General features: G+C 37.6%; 3 protein-coding genes across 3 annotated transcripts in view; all 3 read right to left on the bottom strand.

The window, feature by feature from the left end:
• Positions 1 to 3,611, bottom strand: part of trpm6 (transient receptor potential cation channel, subfamily M, member 6) — a 43,500-nt gene extending 39,889 nt beyond the window's left edge. Inside the window, exons 1-6 of the mRNA XM_051673514.1 lie at positions 3,520 to 3,611; positions 3,000 to 3,080; positions 2,803 to 2,882; positions 2,641 to 2,679; positions 2,267 to 2,447; positions 937 to 1,150 (exon numbers count right to left, since the gene is read on the bottom strand). Coding sequence (XP_051529474.1) covers positions 937 to 1,150; positions 2,267 to 2,447; positions 2,641 to 2,679; positions 2,803 to 2,882; positions 3,000 to 3,002 — 517 coding nt within the window. The 5' untranslated portion in view covers positions 3,003 to 3,080; positions 3,520 to 3,611. The remainder of the gene's footprint in view (positions 1 to 936; positions 1,151 to 2,266; positions 2,448 to 2,640; positions 2,680 to 2,802; positions 2,883 to 2,999; positions 3,081 to 3,519) is intronic.
• A 1,046-nt stretch (positions 3,612 to 4,657) lies between these two features.
• wu:fa19b12 (uncharacterized protein LOC560551 homolog) lies at positions 4,658 to 6,370 on the bottom strand. The gene is made up of 2 exons (XM_051668573.1): positions 5,924 to 6,370; positions 4,658 to 5,599 (listed from the first exon to the last, which is right to left on the bottom strand). Exons 1-2 carry the CDS (start codon positions 6,302 to 6,304, stop codon positions 5,444 to 5,446), a joined length of 537 nt encoding a protein of 178 aa, XP_051524533.1. The 5' UTR covers positions 6,305 to 6,370; the 3' UTR covers positions 4,658 to 5,443.
• A 254-nt stretch (positions 6,371 to 6,624) lies between these two features.
• Positions 6,625 to 17,392, bottom strand: LOC127428600 (carnosine N-methyltransferase-like). Its single transcript, XM_051677040.1, has 8 exons — positions 17,242 to 17,392; positions 16,702 to 16,897; positions 16,355 to 16,521; positions 14,573 to 14,713; positions 10,161 to 10,339; positions 9,858 to 9,971; positions 7,515 to 7,618; positions 6,625 to 7,350 (listed from the first exon to the last, which is right to left on the bottom strand). The coding sequence occupies exons 1-8, from the start codon at positions 17,388 to 17,390 to the stop codon at positions 7,168 to 7,170; spliced, it is 1,233 nt and encodes a 410-aa protein (XP_051533000.1). The 5' UTR covers positions 17,391 to 17,392; the 3' UTR covers positions 6,625 to 7,167.
• Positions 17,393 to 20,398: the final 3,006 nt, after the last annotated feature.

Below are 20,398 nucleotides of genomic sequence, written 5' to 3'. Positions count from 1 at the left end.
CAGTCTAATTTTCAGTTCATGCACCACCCCCAATTTTTCATAAAATATCTCGGCCTCTGAGTGGACTATCTAGGTGTCATCAGAAAGCCGAGATCTTCGCCTTTGCGATGATATAAAATGTTATCACCATTAGTCGATAACATATTTTTCTGATGATCTGTTTAGCATGCTTGTCATGCTGGACTGCATATTTTGTTCTGGACATCTAAGATAACATTATTTACCCAAACCATCTCACAGACAAGTAAAAAAATGGCTCATTTTTTTAGAAAACTGTCTAAGGTTCATGCAGATATAAACTTTTTGGCTTCTCGGGTCTTACAGCAGCAGTGATTGGCGCATAAAAGAGATGTTTGTTTTTGATGTCTTACAGAAATCAACTTTCACTTTGTAATTCTTTTGAAAATCTTTCAAACTGTGGTGTTAGGGAAAATTGTAAAGTCACGAATGAGAGCTTTCATTTGATATACGACTTGTCCTTTTAAGTACTATGTGAAAGTGAAAGACTTTTATATTCATATTAATATTTCTACCACATTACCTCTAGGTGGCACTTATTTGCGACGTGGATGTTTTCAGCCCTTATTTTATGTGACATAAATGCAAAAATGATGGTGTTCTATGAAAAGTTCAGATTCTAAGCTTTCAAATTTTTCCCTATATGCCTGACTTACGTATCTGGGAACTCAGTGTATACTTAGTTCGCCGGCTGGTCCATAGAGTATAAGGTCAGTACAAAAGGACTTTCATCTTTTTTCCATACAATAAAAGTAATATTAAGCCTAACATCTCCTTTTGTGTTCCATGGATGAAGGAAAATCATAAGGGTTTGGACCTGTATGAGGGTGAGTAAATTATTACAGATTTGTACATTTTGGGTGTACCATCCCTTAAACTGCATTCCACAAACACCCATGTACACCCATAACTACAAACCTGTATTTATCCCATCAGTCAGTATCCATGCTCCGGTGCTCTCTGCAGCTGTGATGAGCCCTGTGCTGAAGGCCTGGCACACCCGCGGAAACAGGGGGAAGTTATCTGTCCCTCCGTGCACTGAGATCACCAACTTTGGCATTTCCATGAGCCATTCTCTCAGCATCAGCTGGAGAAGGTGCTCTGGTGATGTGTCACAGGAAAGGCGCACATACTACAGAGAGAAGAGCATTTTACAACAAACTGCAGAGCTGGCTAATGACTACCTCATATGAAGGAAAACACAATGGGTTTGCCCTTGGTGCTATACATTCTACATTACGATGGTTCTCAATTGGAGAGCTGTAGGTCTGCTCTGATAGGGTCGCAGACAGCAGGGAAAAAACAATGCTAACTGCAAATCATTCAGTGTAACTATATAATTATCCATAGTTAGGATAGCAAAATTAATATGCTTAATAAGCTAATAAACTTTAAAAAGGAGGCAGAGAAGGCTTCCCACTCTTTTACTGTAGATGTCAAAGGCTGCGTGTCCAATTAAACTCTTGGTAGAAGCTAACTAAAAACCATGAACAAAGCTATGAGTATGCAAGGTAAAAGAAAATGACCCATATTTATTGACTACATTAAATATGGGTTCACTTGCAGCAATAATTTTATTTAATATTATGTTCATATTAGTAATATTAAAGCATTTCAATGTTTTATCTACAGGACAATTTAGTTTACTTTTTTTTTCTCTCTCCACTTTTCTCCCCAATTTGGAATGCCCAATTCCCAATGCGCTCTAATCCTCATAGTGGCATAGTGACTGGCCTCAATCCGGGTGGCAGAGGATGAATCTCAGTTGCCTCCGTGGCTGAGAATGTCAATCCGCACATGATATCATGTGGCTTGTTGAGCGTAGTGTGTGTGGAGGCGTCACGCTATTCTCTGCGGCATCCATGCACAACTCACCACACGCCCCACGGAGAGCGAAAACCACATTATAGCGACCACGAGGAGGTTAACCCAGCATGACTCTACCCACCCTAGCAACCTGGCCAATTGGTTGCTTAGGAAGCCTGACTGCAGTCACTCAGCACGCCCTGGATTCGAACTTGCGACTCCAGGTGTGGTAGTCAGTGTCTTTACTCGCTGAACTACCCAGGCCCCCAATTTTGTTTACTTTTAATCTTTTTGGTACTGTGTTTGTTCACAACTAGATATCCAATTTAAAATCTGTGACCAAGTAAAACCACTGCTACAGTATATTACATACTGTATGCACTGTGCATAGGCAAAAAAATTCACACATCTCCAAACATTCTTAGACTTTGTGTACACCAACCTTGGCACGGCACGTACGCTTTGTGCTGCCCTGGAAGTCCAGTGATCCGAAAGCATCAGTTGGGCTGACACTGGTGTGTCGCGCCACTGACCACTCCTCCTCACCAGAGGCGCCAGGGCCATGACCCAGGAGGCCTGAGTAGGGACCCACATGCTCCCCAATCAGCCTCCCACAACAACATCTGAGTAAGGAGAGGTGAGAAGAGCCAAGCCAAATGAGAGAAGAACGGGGATTATGAGATTTTAAAGCTATTTATAGTCAAAACAGAGCTTTTAGGCATTAGAAAAAATTAAATAGAAATATACTATTAAATAAAGAAATACATATTTGTGGACATACGCACAGTATGTACTGATGGAAAACATAAATAATACCTTACTAAGCTTTGGCATACTTGGCACACTGGGTAACACCTGCAAAACAGTAAAAAAACTGCCATGTTCATCCATGCATGTGTATTTTATAACATGTATCATGAATAGACACATTACTAGGCTATTGCAGTGTAGAAATATAATAACGTTTTTGAAGCACACCTGTGATGATCACGTGAGGCTGGCAGAAATTTGACACACTCTCTCTTGTAAAAGGTGGCCTGAATCCAAGTCTTTCTAGACTGCAGGTAGATCCGTTGTATAAACCAAAAACCACAATACTAAGCCATTCGTATAACTACATTGGAAGTTAACCATAAACTAGATGAGAAAAAGTGGTAGATAATTCGACAACATACCATTTTCTTTTCTTAAAATCTCTGTCACGCCATCAGTTGAGTGAGTCAGTCCAAAATATTTTCAGTCATTCCATTGCAGACCTTTGCCAAAAAAACAAACAAACAATGCATTCGCGTGGGGTGGGAAACTAAGTATATACATTCCTTTTATTGGGTAAAATTATGGGACTCTGATGAGAAACACAAATTCCCAACTTCAAATACCGCTATCTGGCCGAAAACGGGTGGAGGGTGTCCTTACAAAAACAGTGGCTGAATCATAGGTTGACATCCCGCAACCATCTGAATAGACCTACTATATGAACATATCGCTCCAGCAATAGAATGCATTTGGCGAAGAGGTTGCAAACAGCCTATACGTGCAAGACTATGTGGAATGGGGATGATATAACTCAGACTGAAACGCAAGTTTTAACATGCATTAGAGAAAACCCTGTTGATATAACATTTCGTTTCATACATAAAGGCAATAATTAAGTGAGACAGCATACGCTATTATTCTGCTATGTTCTCTATTTACCTGTGTAATGACAACAGCCTCGTTTTCCCAGTCATGCTTTCCATAAACTTAGCGTATTCATAATTCGTGTAATAGCTTCGCTCATTATTGAGGAGATGCAATCGGCTAGGAAGTGGGTGGTCTTTAGCAAAGGTTGCAAAGTGTTGAGTGTGGACACGCCACAGGAACTTTAACTGCAGAGTTTTGTTTTGTTCTGGAAAGGTCATGCCTACTCAAGAGAAACAAATAGAAGTTGCATAACAAATAAATCTGCGTTTTTCTTCCTGTATTGCTTTAGTAATGTTTTGAGATAAGATCGAAATGACTTTTTTCTTTCTTTCTTATACTTAACATGTTTTATGATGTTTTGCACATTTGTTTCATTGGCAACCGAGCGAAAACGGAAAATAACGTGGTCGCCAATGACTAACTAAATACGCGCAGGCTGTTCAAGGCAGTTAAGTAGAGCTTAATGAAAATACAGTAGGTACACGAGCAGACCGATGGCAGTTCCAATGTGTCTGGGTGATAACTTCTAACAGTGGGCTTAAAATTGTATCCAGATTGAAAATTTCTCCCTATTTTTTTCTTCTTCTGTATTGTACTTGAGGTTAAAGCACTTCTCCTATGTCTATTGCATGGATGATCTTTTTTAATAACTAACATCCAGTCATATTATTCATTACTTTCAGCCAGAAGAATCTTAAGAAATAAAAATAAAACTCTAGACAGCTGCATCATTTACACAGATTACATTAGTCAGTGATTATCTTGATATGTCCACATAACCTTGTGCACTCAGTTATTTAGTATAGGATAAGTATCAAAATATGACTAAACGTTGTACTTGAATGCTTATTTTATCAGATGAATAGATCTGTATCTGAAGCTTATCACCAGTGATGCAATTCCCTGATAAAGGCAGATTGCCCTCAGTTTTCATTCTAGATCAAAGGTCTTGAGCACCTGACAATAGTGTGGAAACAGGTATGTTCCACTTCCTTTTGATGGAATAGCAAAAACCATCCCAGACAACTCAATGGACCGTAGTTCAACCATAAATAATGTAATCCAAAATCATGGAATAGAATGGTGCAGCAGTTAAAAAGACTTATATGCTATATGATGTTGGCAAAGAAACATGCTTTTTTTTAAAAGCTTTAATTGAAAAAAGTAGTCAAAATAAGGTTATCACCTGTGTAGCAAAGCCATAAAAAGACAATGCAAGCAAATATCATATAAAAAAACAAAAAACAATAAAACACATTTTTATTGATCCTCAGCAATTTCAAAAACATCAGCGTGCAGTTTCGAAAAACTACAACATACACTGGTTCCCCCAAAGTTCTGAAGCCCACAGACACAAAAACCCACAAATATCCATTTTACAAATTGTAGCTGCTTGTTTTACAAACTGTAACCGTTGCTCAGAGAAAAGGAGCAAAGCTCTAAAGTTTATAACCAAAAAATATTTTTAACCGTGAAGAAATAAGTGGCTTATACCTACTGAACACCATAAACAAGACCATGCTTACCCAGAGAAAGCCAGCCTAGTCCAAGCTACTAAAGGCTTTGTGTAATAAAAAAATAAAAAATAAAAAAAAACTCCTCATACACCTGCTTACAGAGCTACTGACAAAATAAAAACATGATCAGACCAATATGCACAATTACTACATGCTTTCACACTTCTTAACACTTGAAATCTGTGAGAGTGAAATATGTGGCCTTTGTGTGTTCCCATGTTTTAAAATGAATCCTTCTGCTGGAAGTCTCCACACAGTACACAGTAGAAGGCTTTGTGCACAGACACATATCCAGTGCAGACTTGGGTTTAATCACCTAATCAAAAGCCAATGATTGTGCACGTCAAGCAAGGTCAGGTCATAACACCTACACAACATCTGATCATGAATAAACAAGTTATTGTGCATTGGCAATCTTCTCAGGTTTCCATCGCTTCCAAGGCTTTGGCAGAAAAGGTTGCATTGGGCCCATCTGAGGATTCAGTCTCCAGGACAGAAAGATCCAGCTCAGGTAGTGGAACCCGCCAGAACTGGAAGGAATTGAAAGCAGAGAGGTCCTCATCTGTGCGCATTACCTAGTGGGATACAAAAAAATGATGACATGGATCCAAAGTGTTCACAACAACAAAAAACTTTGGTAAATAAGGATACAGTTCAACAGGCTTAAGCAATAACATGCAATAAAATCATGAGGAAACAAAAGAAGCTACCACCAAAACCAACATCTCATTTGCTCAATAAATCCCTTTTAAATATGAAGTCACTGGTAATATTATCCTGTAACGCCCCCATGTGTTCATCTACAACCCTTGCGTATTATTAAGTGACCCCACATTCATACACGACACGTGTTTGTAACATTCGCTTGATTTCAGGTGTTGTTCAAGGTAGAACTTTACCTTGTCTACTGCAGTGTGTTTATTCTTTTCCTCTGGCTTTTTATTAGACTCGACATCCAGCGCGCATAATGACTGCCGCGCGACAGCTCGGCCAGGATGCTCGAATGTTCTAGACTTGGATGTGTTCTCATCTGCCAGCACTGTATTAACTGTGTTTGCAGGCACTTTTCTCGGCAAGTTATCTGTATCCAGTGAGTCTTGGTCCTCGGTAAAGTGTGGCCTTTTTCTGCTCCGCTGTCCAATGAATGATAAAAATGATGCATTTGCGTTTCGAACCATATTCACTCCTCCGACCGCATTGTCGATGCTGGAAAGGGAACGAAAACATACTTTATGAGGAATTTCAGGGGGCAAAATGTTTTCTGCTCTTCGTTTGGTCATTTGTGCGACCAAGGTTTATCTCTGCATCTGGTGCGACAGTTGTGCGTCGTCATTGGGGGTTGAAACGTTCTTGAAACGCGTTTAAAATATAGCGCCCTCTGTGGCCAAAATGGTCGAAGAACAAAACACCGTCCTGTTTGTTCATATCGGTAAACAGTGATTATAAATAATAATATACTAATAATGATAATAAAAACGCCTGGATGCGAAGAGTTGATGCGGACCAAGGTTGGTAAAGAAACCAAGCCGTGGTCTTTTTTTTTCCTTCTACTTCTTCTTAAAAAAAAAAAAAAGAAAAAAAGACAGTCAAGTTTATAAAATAATGTTCAGTTTTCCCTGTGTTGGTAAAACAATTTTATTACAAAATATGTACATAATATAATCTAATTAAAATGTGTAAAGTTTAAAACAACTTTTATTTCAGTGCTGCCAATTGTTACAATTCTAATGGCAAGCAAAGTCCCTTTGAGAGGTTGGAGTCATTTTGAAAAGTAGTTGGCAGCAGGATCTGAAGAGTAATAATAACTCTCTTGTCTAGGCAAAGAAAACAGCAAAAATGTAAACAAGTGAAAGAAAATCACTGAAATGTATGTGTTTATACACTGTGTAAGAAGTGTCATTTGTAAGATGTGAAGCAGCACCCAAAACCTGAGAATGTGAATGTAAAGTGAGGCACCAAAACATGACATTCACATATTTTGGTAAATGTCTGCAATAACTCAGCATATAATAAAACTCCAGTCTTGCTCTCCAATTACCAGGTATTTGCTATAATGCTGGCATTCATGATTTAAATGTATTGGGTTTATTTTTGCAGCCATTTTACTGCAATTTATCCAGATAAATGTCCTGTCTTCTCAGCGTCATGATGTATTTTCCTCTTTGTTTCCTGACTGTAAAGAATTCTGGTCATCTTTAGGTTTCTGGTCTCCATTGATCAACTGATCTGCAGGCTTCCGTACAATGAAAAAGACACTGTCATAAAGATATTTGAGCATGGAGAGATCATTTTCCGTGTATGTGCTGGGAACAGAATCTTTCTCTGACTGTGGAATTAAAAACAGACAAAAAGAAAAAAGATATTCAATAATGATTTTTTTTTTTCTAACATTGTATTTTAAATGTATTAATATTAAATGGACTGGTAAAGACTGGGGATGAACAATGATTAATGAATGCATAATAGTGCAAGTTGGTTTTAATGGCCTACCTCCATGATGAATCCATATTTTAAAATGACAGCCTTTATGTCTTCATAGCTCAGCTCAATGGACAATTCATTGGCCATATTCTCATAGTGGTACAGAAGTGGACCTTTGAGAACAAGGGCATATGATGAAAAAGTTGAAACCACAACTGTGTTTTGAGCTGCTCTTATGATATACAGTGGAAGTCAGAAGTTTAAATACACTTAGGTTGAAGTCATTAAAACTTTTTAACCACTCCACAGATTTCATATTAGCAAACTATAGTTTTGGCAAGTCTTTTAGGACATCTACTTTGTGCATGACACGTGTCATTTTTCAAAAATTGCTTACAGACAGATTGTTTCACTTTTAATTGACTATCACAATTTCAGTGGGTCAGAAGTTTACATACACTAAGTTAACTGTGCCTTTAAGCATCTTGGAAAATTCCTTTAGGCAATTAGCTTCTGATAGGAGGTGTATTGAATTGAACCTGTGGATGTATTTTAAGGCCTACCTTCAAACTGTGCCTCTTTGCTTGACATCATGGGAAAATCAACCCCAGAAAAAATATTGTGGACCTCCACAAGTCTGGTTCATCCTTGGGAGCAATTTCCAAATGCTTGAAGATACCACATTCATCTGTACAAACAATAGTATGCATGTATAAACACCATGGGACCACGCAGCCATCATAACGCATTCTGTCTCCTAGAGGTGAATGTAGTTTGGTGCAAAAAGTGCAAATCAATCCCAGAACAACAGCAAAGAACCTTGTGAAGATGCTGGAGGAAACAGGTAGACATGTATCTATATCCACAGTAAAACAAGTCAACATAACCTGAAAGGCTGCTCAGCAAGGAAGAAGCCACTCCTCCAAAACCACCATAAAAAAGCTAGTCTACAGTTTGCAAATGCACATGGGGACAAAGATCTTACTTTTTGGAGAAATGTCCTCTGGTCTGATGGAATAAAAATTGAACTGTTTGGCCATAATGACCATCGTTATGTTTGGAGGAAAAAGGGTGAGGCTTGTGAGGCCTCCTTGCTCACACACGCTTTTTCAGTTCTGCCCACAAATTGTCTATCGGATTGAGGTCAGGACTTAGTAATGGCCACTCCAATACCTTGACTTTGTTGTCCTTAATCCATTTTGCCACAAATTTGGAGGTATGCTTGGGGTCATTGTCCATTTGGAAGGCCTATTTGAGACAGAGCTTTAACTTCCTGGCTGATGTCTTGAGATGTTACTTCAATATATCCACATAATTTTCCTTCCTCATGATGCCATCTATTTTGTGAAGTACACCAGTCCCTCCTGCAGCAAAGCACCCCCACAACATGATGCTGCCACCCCCATGCTTCACGGTTGGGATGGTGTTCTTCGGCTTGCAAGCCTTACCCTTTTTCCTCTAAACATAACGATGGTTATTATGGCCAAACAGTTCAAATTTTGTTTCATCAGACCAGAGGACATTTCTCCAAAAAGTAAGATCTTTGTCCCCATGTGCATTTGTAAACTGTAGACTAGCTTTTTATGGTGGTTTTGGAGGAGTGGCTTCTTCCTTGCTGAGCAGCCTTTCAGGTTATGTTGACTTGTTTTACTGTGGATATAAATACATGTCTACCTGTTTCCTCCAGCATCTTCACAGGGTCCTTTGCTGTTGTTCTGGGATTGATTTGCACTTTTCGCACCAAATTAATCTCAAGAAGACAGAATGCGTCTCCTTCCTGAGGGTGCGTGGTCCCATGGTGTTTATACTTGTGTACTATTGTTTGAACAGATAAATGTGGTACCTTCAGGCATTTGGAAATTGCTCCCGAGGATGAACCAGACATGTGGAGGTCCAGAAGATTTTTGCTGAATTTTTTTTTTTTTTTTTTTTGCGGCCTTGGCTGATTTCTTTTGATTTTCCCATGATGTCAAGCAAAGAAGCACTGAGTTTGAAGGTAAGCCTTAAAATACATCCACAGGTACACCTCCAATTGACTCCAATTAGCCTATCAGAAGCTAAATTGGGCTTGATTTTCTGGATTTTTCCAAGACACTTAAAGGCACAGTTAACTTAGTGTATGTACATTTCCAACCCACTGGAATTGTGATATAGTCAATTAAAAGTGAAACAATCTGTCTGTAAACAATTGTTGGAAAAAATACTTGTGTCATGCACAAAGTAGATGTCCTAAATGACTTGCTAAAACTATAGTTTGCCCATATGAAATCTGTGGAGTGGTTAAAAAATGAGTTTTAATGACTTCAACCTAAGTGTATGTAAACTTCTGACTTCAACTGTACATATAATCTTTATGTTAAGATACATTAGATCAAGTTTGCTTAAATATATTATTAAGATTTTGGAACTTACCCAAATTTATCCAGACACCACCAGGTTTTAGAATATTCCAGATGGTTTCAATGTAATCAAGAACGTTGTGGGCGGTGTCAATGAAGAAACAAGTAGCAACACAATCCCAAATATCTGTATGGGAGACCAAGACTTTTTGTGTTTGAAAAAAATTTTGTTTGAAAAGTTAAAGTTTGAAAGGTTAAATGTCTTTTTGAAAAAGTACAAAACAGATTTCTCTAAAATATTCAAAATTCCACTGTCCTCCTGTTGAGTGCAATATACAATTACTGCTTTTTTGTGTTAATAAAAAAAAGAACTCACTTGGATCAGTGTATACTTCCTGGAAGTCTCCAGCAACCATAGAGAAGTCTGAGTCTTCTGGGAGACTCTGGGGGTTGACATCTGGAAAAGTCACAGGTCTTGTCTGATCTGAGGACATTTTGTTATTACTGAACTGGTGAATCCAGGGATACACAGTCAAAGAATTCTCCCTATAACACCTGAAAGACAAAATGTTAGTTAGCTTCCAACTTGCATCGTCTTCAGTCCAACTACTTACAGTTACACAACTTAATACGAGGCAGTTCCCAAAAAAAAAAAAAACTTTTTTGGAGACTATTACCACAGCTGTTCTTTTTGAGATATACAAATACAATACTGTAAAAAGAGTTTTAGGCACTAGTGAAAAATGTTGCATTGTGTATATATATATATAAAAAAAAAAAAAAAAAAGCCAGATATAATTTTCATTGATCAATTAACGTCATACAAAGTCCAGTAAACATAATAATTAAAAAAAAAGAAAAGCTGCATCAATATTTGGTGTGACCACCTTTGCACTCAAAAGACCACCAATTCTCCTAGGTGCACCTGGACACAGTTTTTCTTTGTTGTTGGCAGATAGAATGTTACAAGTTTCTTGGAGAATTCGCCACAGTTCTTCTATTTAGTCTGTCTCAGTTGCTTCAGTCTCTACTTGTAATCACAGACTGACAATGCTCAGTGGGGTCTCTGTGAGGGCCATGCAATCTGTTGCAGGGCTCCCTGTTCTTTTATACTATTCTATTTGCAAAAGGAATGTTATATTTCCTAGTGACACACTAAAGCTGAAGATATAAAGAACCATTTAAAATGTTTTTGTGAAACATCATATGTCTCTGAGACTTTTGCACAGTACTGTATGTATATATATATATATATATATATATATATATATATATTTATACAGTATATATACAATATACAGTATATATATATATATATATATATATATATATATATATATATATATATATAAACTAAATGTAGCAATCATCAATGTCAGGGGTGTAAAGTAACTAAGAAGAAATACTTAAGTATTATTTTTTGGGATATGTACTTTACTCAATTACATTTCCAAAGAAAAAAATAGTACTTTTTACTCCTTAAAATTTTATTTAAACTTGAAAAGTACTCGTTACATTTTTGCAGATAATTTTCTACTGGACTGAATTTTTTCACTGCATCCGATAAATTACACATGACAGACCAGAGGTCAGTCATTTCAAATGGAGTGTCGCACGGCGCCTGTGTGGAGTTCCGACCATCTGCAGAAGCAGAATTTCAGATCTCATTTGAGCTTCGGATATGTTGAAATATTTGTGCGACTAGACCGTATGTGACTGCCCGACTGAATGTGATGTATTCATTCAAAACTATGAGCATGATGTGAGAAACACTGATGTTTTTTTTTTTTGTTGTCCTAAACTGTATTCTTAATGCCTGCTACTTCTACAGATTGGACATTTATGAAGTCAAAAATGATCACTCACGTTGCAAATATACAGTTGTGCTCAAAAGTCTGCATACCCTGGCAGAAATTGTGAAATTTTGGCATTGATTTTGAAAATATGACTGATCATGCAAAAATGATCTTTTATTTAAGGGTAGTGATCATATGAAGCCATTTATTATCACATAGTTGTCTGGCTCCTTTTTAAATCATAATGATAACAGAAATCACCCAAATGGCCCTGATCAAAAATTTACATACCCTTGAATGTTTGGCCTTGTTACAGACACACAAAGTGACACACACGGGTTTAAATGGCAATTAAAGGTTAATTTCCCACACCTGTGGCTTTTTACATTGCAATTAGTGCCTGTGTATAAACAGTCAATGAGTTTGTTAGCTCTCACATGGATGCACTGAGCAGGCTAGATACTGAGCCATGGGGAGCAGAAAAGAACTGTCAAAAGACCTGCGTAACAAGGTAATGGAACTTTATAAAGATGGAAAAGGATATAAAAAGATATCCAAAGCCTTGAAAATGCCAGTCAGTACTGTTCAATCACTTATTAAGAAGTGGAAAATTCGGGGATCTCTTGATACCAAGCCAAGGTCAAGTACACCAAGAAAGATTTCAGCCACAGCTGCCAGAAGAATTGTTCGGGATACAAAACATCCCCCACAAGTAACATCAGGAGAAATACAGGCTGCTCTGGAAAAAGACGGTGTGGTTGTTTCAAGGAGCACAATACAACGATACTTGAACAAAAATGAGCTGCATGGTCGAGTTGCCAGAAAGAAGCCTTTACTGCGCCAATGCCACAAAAAAGCCCGGTTACAATATGCCCGACAACACCTTGACACGCCTCACAGCTTCTGGCACACTGTAATTTGTAGTGACGAGACCAAAATAGAGCTTTATGGTCACAACCATAAGTGCTATGTTTGGAGAGGGGTCAACAAGGCCTATAGTGAAAAGAATACCATCCCCACTGTGAAGCATGGTGGTGGCTCACTGATGTTTTGGGGGTATGTGAGCTCTAAATGCATAGGGAATCTTGTGAAAATTGATTGCAAGATGAATGCAGCATGTTATCAGAAAATACTGGCAGACAATTTGCATTCTTCTGCACGAAAGCTGCGCATGGGACGCTCTTGGACTTTCCAGCAGGACAATGACCCTAAGCACAAGGCCAAGTTGACCCTCCAGTGGTTACAGCAGAAAAAGTTGAAGGTTCTGGAGTGGCCATCACAGTCTCCTGACCTTAATATCATCGAGCCACTCTGGGGAGATCTCAAACGTGTGGTTCATGCAAGACGACCAAAGACTTTGCATGACCTGGAGGCATTTTGCCAAGACGAATGGGCAACTATACCACCTGCAAGAATTTGGGGCCTCATAGACAACTATTACAAAAGACTGCAAGCTGTCATTGATGCTAAAGGAGGCAATACACAGTATTAAGAACTAAGGGTATGCAGAGTTTTGAACAGGGGTCATTTCATTTTATTTATTTATTTTTTGCCATGTTTTGTTTTATAATTGTGCCATTCTGTTATAACCTACAGTTGAATATGAATCCCATAAGAAATAAAAGAAATGTGTTTTGCCTGCTCACTCATGTTTCCTTTAAAAATGGTACATATATTACCAATTCTCCAAGGGTATGCAAACTTCTGAGCACAACTGTATATAAAAATAAAAGGCTTTTGTAATTAAATATGTATATGTAATTTATTTCTACACTTGCCTTCATATTGAAATCATATCTGAATTTCTACTCCCTATTTACTGAACTATTATCGTTGTTGTTGTTGTTAGGCAACTATTAATTATAATATTAACTATAAAACCAGCAATGATAATGATAAAAATAATACAAATAATGGAATCTGAGTAAATATGAATTTTATTGAATTTATCCATCTGCTTAACAGCAAGGTTTCCTCCCATGCAATGAACAGTGCATGACAGTGGCAATATTTTTGCAAAATAAAATTATGTGGTTCATTACACGTCTCAGGTCAGTTACAAAGTGAAATGTCCACTTTGTGGAGTTAAAAGTGAGTTAAATATTCTCCCAAACAGATGAGGTTTTTAATGTTAATGTTTTACTGAGAAAACCTTAAACCTAACCGATAGTGTCAGAAAAAGCAAATGTGAGATGAAAAACACAATTTCTGAAGCAACCACGTAATTTTGTGGTGCTTCAATGACACTTTCGCTCACGTGTTGACTCACGTACTCTTCAGGACTTGTACCCCTGTCCTTTGTATCATCAGTGGAGCAACTGCACAATTTAATCACACTCTAACAAGCTTGTAAATGCAGTTATGTAATGCGAACGTTAAAATGAGCCATGTGCTAGAGTAAAAGTGTTTAGATGTCATAAGACAGCATTGTGTGAGGAACAGAGCAAAAAATAAGTGTTTATTAACTGATAATCTACCATTTTACTCATGATTTGAGTGAAAGGGATAAAAGTCATTGTTGTTTTAGTGCTTCAAGTGTTTCTTCCATCTGGAAATTGCTGTTACATACAACAGGCCACATAAAAATAATTTTGGAAAAATTAAGGTATTGTAACATGATTCTTTGACCAGGTTGCGAATGCCACTGGGGGAGAAATATGACAGTCGTCAGAGACAGTTCAAATGCGACTTAACAAACTAATTAAATTTAACAACATCCTCTCTCACACACTCTCCTCTTGATTTCATTCTAGCAAGGAAAAAAGTTACTTTTTCCTTTTTTAAAAACTTAAGTACAATTTAATGTGAAAACGTTTGTACTTTCAAGTATGATTTTTGCTAGATACTTTGACTTTTAATTGAGTAAAATTTTCACTCAGTATCCATACTTTCACTTAAGTATAATTTCTGAGTACTTTTTACCCATCTGGTCAATGTAAATTTTTATCTGATTTGTTATTCTATTTAAACTGTGAAAATGAGACCGTTGTACCTATTCAGAACAAAATTAGAAGAGAAAAGCATGAAGAAGCTCCACTCGTTCCCCTGGCACGAATACCCCAGATAAGCAATTTCCCATGCCAGCCGACCCAGACCTGCCCCCGGCACTAACACTCTGACTTTGGACATGTCACTGTAGAGAGAAATATTAAAAGACACATAACTTATTTCATTCAAATTCATAAATCATTATAAATCTAACCCATTTGAGGAATTTTTTTTAAATTTCTTTTTTACATCCATTGAGGAATACAACAAAATAAACTATTCATCCTAGAGACTGCAACATGAGAAGTGCAGCAAGATTCAAAAAATTGCTCAGAAAAGTACAGGCTAGAACGGAGATGAAAGTGAAACAGCAGTGAAAGAATAGTCTAGTAAATTATTATATATATTTTTATTTTCTTAAAGCATTAAAGGGATTATTCACCCAAAAATGAAAATTCTCTCATCATTTACTCACCATCATGCCATCCCACATGTGTATGACTTTCTTCCTTCTGCTGAACACAAAGTTTTAGAAGAATATCTCAGCTCTGTAGGCCCATACAATGCAAGTTAATGGTGACCAGAACTCCAAAAAGGAGATAAAATCAGCATAAATGTAATCCATAAGACTCCAGTGGTTTAATCAATGTCTTCTGAAGTGATCCAGTTGGTTTTGGGTGGGAACGGAGCAAAATGTAACTCCTTTTTCACTTTACATCTTGTCATTGCATTCTCTAGGCATGATCATGATTTCAAGCTCGATTACACTTCCTAGTGCTTGACACATGCGCAGATCGCTCAGTAGCGCTATAGGAAATGTAAACGTGCTTGAAATCATGATCGCCAAGGAGACTGCTGTCAAGATGTACAGTGAGAAATTTTTTTTTTATATTTTCGTCTGTTCTCACCCAAAATCAACTGGATTGCTTAGAATACATTGATTAAACCACTGGAGTCTTATGGACTACTTTTATGCTGCCTTTATCTCCTGTTTGGAACTTTTGGAGTTCTGATCACCATTCACTTGCATTGTATGGACCTACAGACCTGAGATATTCTTTTGAAAATCTTAATTTGTGTTCAGCAGAAGAAAGTAAGTCATACACATCTGGGATTGCATGAGGGTGATTAAATGATGAGAGAATTTTCATTTTGGGGTGAACTATCCCTTTAACAGTTGAATCTTTAATGGAAGAGATGCTTCCTTATATACAAAATTGTACCACATGTGAAAATAAAGAGGATTTTTTTGTGCGCATTGTTGGTCCTCTGAAATGTTACATTTTACTATCTCAAAATTGGGTGGTGAGGCTCTAAATCTAAAAAATGTAAGGTTTTAAAAATATATATATTTACATTTGGCAGACACTTTTATCCAAAGCAACTTACAGTGCACTTATTACAGGGACAATCCCCCTGGAGCAACCTGGAGTTAAGTGCCTTGCTCAAGGACACAATGGTGATGGCTGTGGGAATTAAACCAGTTATTGATTACCCATGATTACCAGTTATGTGCTTTAGCCCACTACGCCGCCGCCACCACCACCACTTAAAAACAGAAAAATTTGATTCTGTTACTTTTGCAGGTATTTGTGTCAACGTGTTTGTTTGTACTGTGCCAGCACCTTCAACAAGACAGATTCTTTGTATATTTTATATTTCACCCATTAAATTCTGACGTTCTAGAAGTTATATAAAGGTTCATGTATTTCACATTTCCACTGATTGTTGAAGCGGTGTACAACTTTATTGAAAAACAAAGACATGTTCGTCGAAGTATATTTACCACTGGTCAGGAGGAAATAGTCTCTGAATCTCCTCTATAATAGGTTTATAGCAGCTGTCCCTTTCTACCTTTCCTGCTTCGCTCCAGTCACGGACAAACTGCTTTATGGTAGATTTCAGCTTGTCCATGTCAAAAGTCGAGGACGGCCGTACTTTCCTTGGGTCACCCTGAGGGTGAAAAGCAGGAAAAACATCAAGGGTTACAGGCCTTAGGGCAACTAATTAAAAAATTAACAACTGTCATCTAGTAGTACACAAAAGCCACATACACTTCTGTGATCACAACAACCAAATGTAAAAACACAGCATTGTCAGTTGTAAGACCTACTGCCATGGCATTCCACCTACATCCTCTCCATATTCCATGTTCTCAAACATATGGATGCAGTTGTGCACTATGGCCTGTAGCACCTCCTGGTTGCGATCAACACAGTTACGGATCTTAGTCAGGTTGGGAAGGAAGCTTGTCAAAAGCTGCTGGTGGTGATGTGGAATGCATCGGAACTGCCTCTCTGCTCGATTCACTCGTTCATGGACGTGAATCCTGAACATAATTGGGAAAAGTGAAGTAAATAAGTAAATAAATATATAGTGAGATAAAAGTAAAAATAGGAATTTTTTTTTTTTTCAAATATATGTGTACTTATATTGAAGGAACCACACAAAAAAATTTAAAAATAAATAAAAAATCAGGTGGTTATTTTACGTTTTAGCGAAATCTGCTATATTTTATTTATCTACGACTTTACAAACATTGGAGTTAATTAAATATTCTACACAGACATGCCATTAAAGATAATCTACATAGCAAACGAATAATATGGACTCAGTTTGAGGTAGTGTGGAGAAGCTGCCTGGGACTTTGGTGCTCCACCCATCAGTTTTTACCTGTAATATTTAAACGCGTTAATGACATTCCAGAAGTGCTTTCTCTCTAATTTCGCCTCTTCCTCGGGGGAACATTTAATCTTATCCCGATAGTTGTAAACCTCCTCTTGTTTGGATGCTGCTATTGTTTCATCCGTGCTTTCAGCCATTGCTGAACACTGTAGGCGTAAGTAATCGACAGTCGACAAAATAACTGGATACAGGGAAGATAATGGAACTTGCATACTCGATTCGGTGTATGGATCTTTGTTGACAAAATACTTTGAGGATTAATACGTTTACGTTGACAGATATTTGTCCATGTGATCATAATTTGCTTTTTAAAAATGTATATATGTTCACGCTTGCCTCTCTGAACATGGGATATTGATTATCGTCTCTAATACAATTTTATGATTCAGGGGTTACATTGATTAACATAAAAATTAATTTGGTCTTGACACTCCCAAATTCATAAAATGAGGCAAGCAAGGGTCAAAATAAAGTAGTAGTGCCAACAATGAGCAAACAAATCAAAATCACAATCCAAAACCAGAGGGGTATTCCAGAAAGCAGGTTAAGCGACTTACCCGGGGTAAATTTACTCAGAATAAGCGGATAACATCAGTTTTCTGTTCCAAAAACTGAGGGAAATTTCAGGGTATGTTAGTAGCCATAGCAACTTACTCTCTGAACATAACCTGCTCCGGAGTAGGTTATGTTCCAGAGTTAGTTTATTTCAGGTAGGTGTTAGTACGTTTCAGAGGCTGTCAGCGTATGCGTGCCCTTTTAATAGCGGCACAGTGGGTGAGAAAGTTCAGATTACGCACAATATTATACTTTTAAAGCAATATTACAGCCTTGGTAGCTCAGTGGTAAAAAACGCTGGCTACCACCCCTGGAGTTTGCTAGTTCGAATCGCAGGGCATGCTGAGTGACTCCAGACAGGTCTAAGCAACCAAACTGGCCCGGTTGCTAGGGAGGGTAGAGTCACATGGGGTAACCTCCTCGTGGTTGCTATAATGTGGTTCGTTCTCGGTGGGGCGTGTGGTGAGGTGAGCGTGGATGCCGCGGTGGATGGCGTGAAGCCTTCACACGCGTTATGTCTCCGTGGCAATGCACTCAACAAGCCACGTGATAAGAAGCACGGGTTGACGGTCTCAGACGTGGAGGCAGCTGGGATTCGTCCTCCGCCACCTGGACTGAGGCAAATCACTACGTGACCACGAGGACTTAAAAGCGCATTGGGAACTGGGCATTCCAAATTGGGTGAAAAAGGGGAAAAATCCCCCCAAAAAAACAATATTACGGTAAACTGGAATCTTTACCTCACAAATCTTCTTTTCTCTGGCATTTCCAGTCTCACACCACAGATTTGCATTAAAAAGTGAACAAACTGTGTACATTGTGCTTTATCTTTTAATGAGAAGGTTTTAATACTGTAATATTTTTTAACGCAGAACAAGTACCCCACACTCTTCACTGTAAAGACAGGGCTTTATGTATTTATATTTAGCCCTTCTAATAAATAATTTTTATTCTATAAATTTCATAGAATAAAATTATTATAGCACCCACATTCTATTTACAGTTCCATCAGTCAATGAATATTAATGTTATTTATAAAATGACATTCCATAGTATCAATATGTAGGTAATGTCTGCCAATTAAAAGCTTAAGCAATTAATCACTTGTTATTCTTCTTCACTAACTAGATAATATGTGATCATTTTACAGACCACAGATACAGAGGTTAGAGATTTTATTTCTTATCACTCTAATTCATGTAGGCTACTGTACATATAAATGCACACATTTCCAGACTTGTTCATTGTACTCTCTTTATTATCTGAAAATATAAATGAGACATGCTGTCATTTAGTCACACACAGTGCCCTCATTTAGCTGGTGATCAGGTGATTCAATGAAAAGATGTATCTTTCTGATGCTCAGCCTCCTCTACGCCATCAGAAACTGTACATGGTCCATCTCTAAATTACATATTTGTTCTGCATTTCAATAGGGACCTTTTACAGCTTCCTATTAACAAGGAAGAGATGAGTTACTTTTCCCTAATGCTGAGAACATGAACATCTATGATGTATAGTCAGACGCATGATCTTCAAGTAAAACAACATCATTCCCTACTGTACATGGCAACACAACATGACAAGTTTTAATGCCACATAAAATGAGAAAAGAACACAATGGACATGTAACACCTATCACTGTCCACCACTGTTACAGCAGATCTTCATCTTATAATGCAAGTGAATAGTCATGTGTGGCCTACTGATAAACATTACATTAAATCTCTGGAAAATGATGACAAATGTGGGAGATCTCTACAATTGAAAGAGGGTCTATTAATACAATGACACCATCAGCAACTGTGGGAAATTAAAGGTGATATGATTCTAAGTTTTTAGAAACCCCAACTGGGTACATCAAATGGTATTAAAAATAAAGGAAGTACATTCGGTTCACATGGCATACAGTAAAATAAAATTATCATGCACAGAACATGGTAAATACCAGTAAAATATATCTTAAAATAAAATATATAGTAAACCTATAGCCTATTATCATAATATTAATAGAATATGAATGTTACTTATAATGAAGTTCAGTGCAAACAAATAACATAACGGTTGACCTATTAAACATTAATGTAGTTGAGAGAGGTCTAATATTAATGTTGAATTAAGCTTTTATATGTACGGTAGAACTTTATATTTTTATTAATTTAAAAATTCATGCAATGATTCAGTACAATTTCTGTCAAGCAAACTCTCAGTCCTAAACCAATGTAGCTCCTATCGCTATTACGAGTGAAGATGAAGTAATGCTCGTTTGCAGTCATTAAAACTTCATGTTCTGCTTCACTGAAATATGGCGCGCCTTTCTTCTTAGTGTCTGTTTCCATGGTGAGTGATCTGCTGAGAATGCCTTTCTGAGTTCACCGTGAACGCACACAAACTCTGAGTTTCAAACTCATGGTTGAGTGAACTAACCCCGCGCAGGTGTTCTGGAACCCACATACGCAGAGTAAGGAAGTTTTTGGTTAATCAACCGAGAGTTCAGGGTTTATGTCATGGTAAGTTAACGTTGCTTTCTGGAATACCCCTCAGGTAAAGAACAGGATGAAGCTAAATCAAGTTAGATCAAATCACAATC

This window comes from Myxocyprinus asiaticus, chromosome 3, assembly GCF_019703515.2.
Source record: "Myxocyprinus asiaticus isolate MX2 ecotype Aquarium Trade chromosome 3, UBuf_Myxa_2, whole genome shotgun sequence".
Lineage (NCBI taxonomy): Eukaryota > Metazoa > Chordata > Actinopteri > Cypriniformes > Catostomidae > Myxocyprinus > Myxocyprinus asiaticus.
Note: the sequence above shows the minus strand (reverse complement) of the source record. Positions and strands in the feature narration are given on the sequence as shown.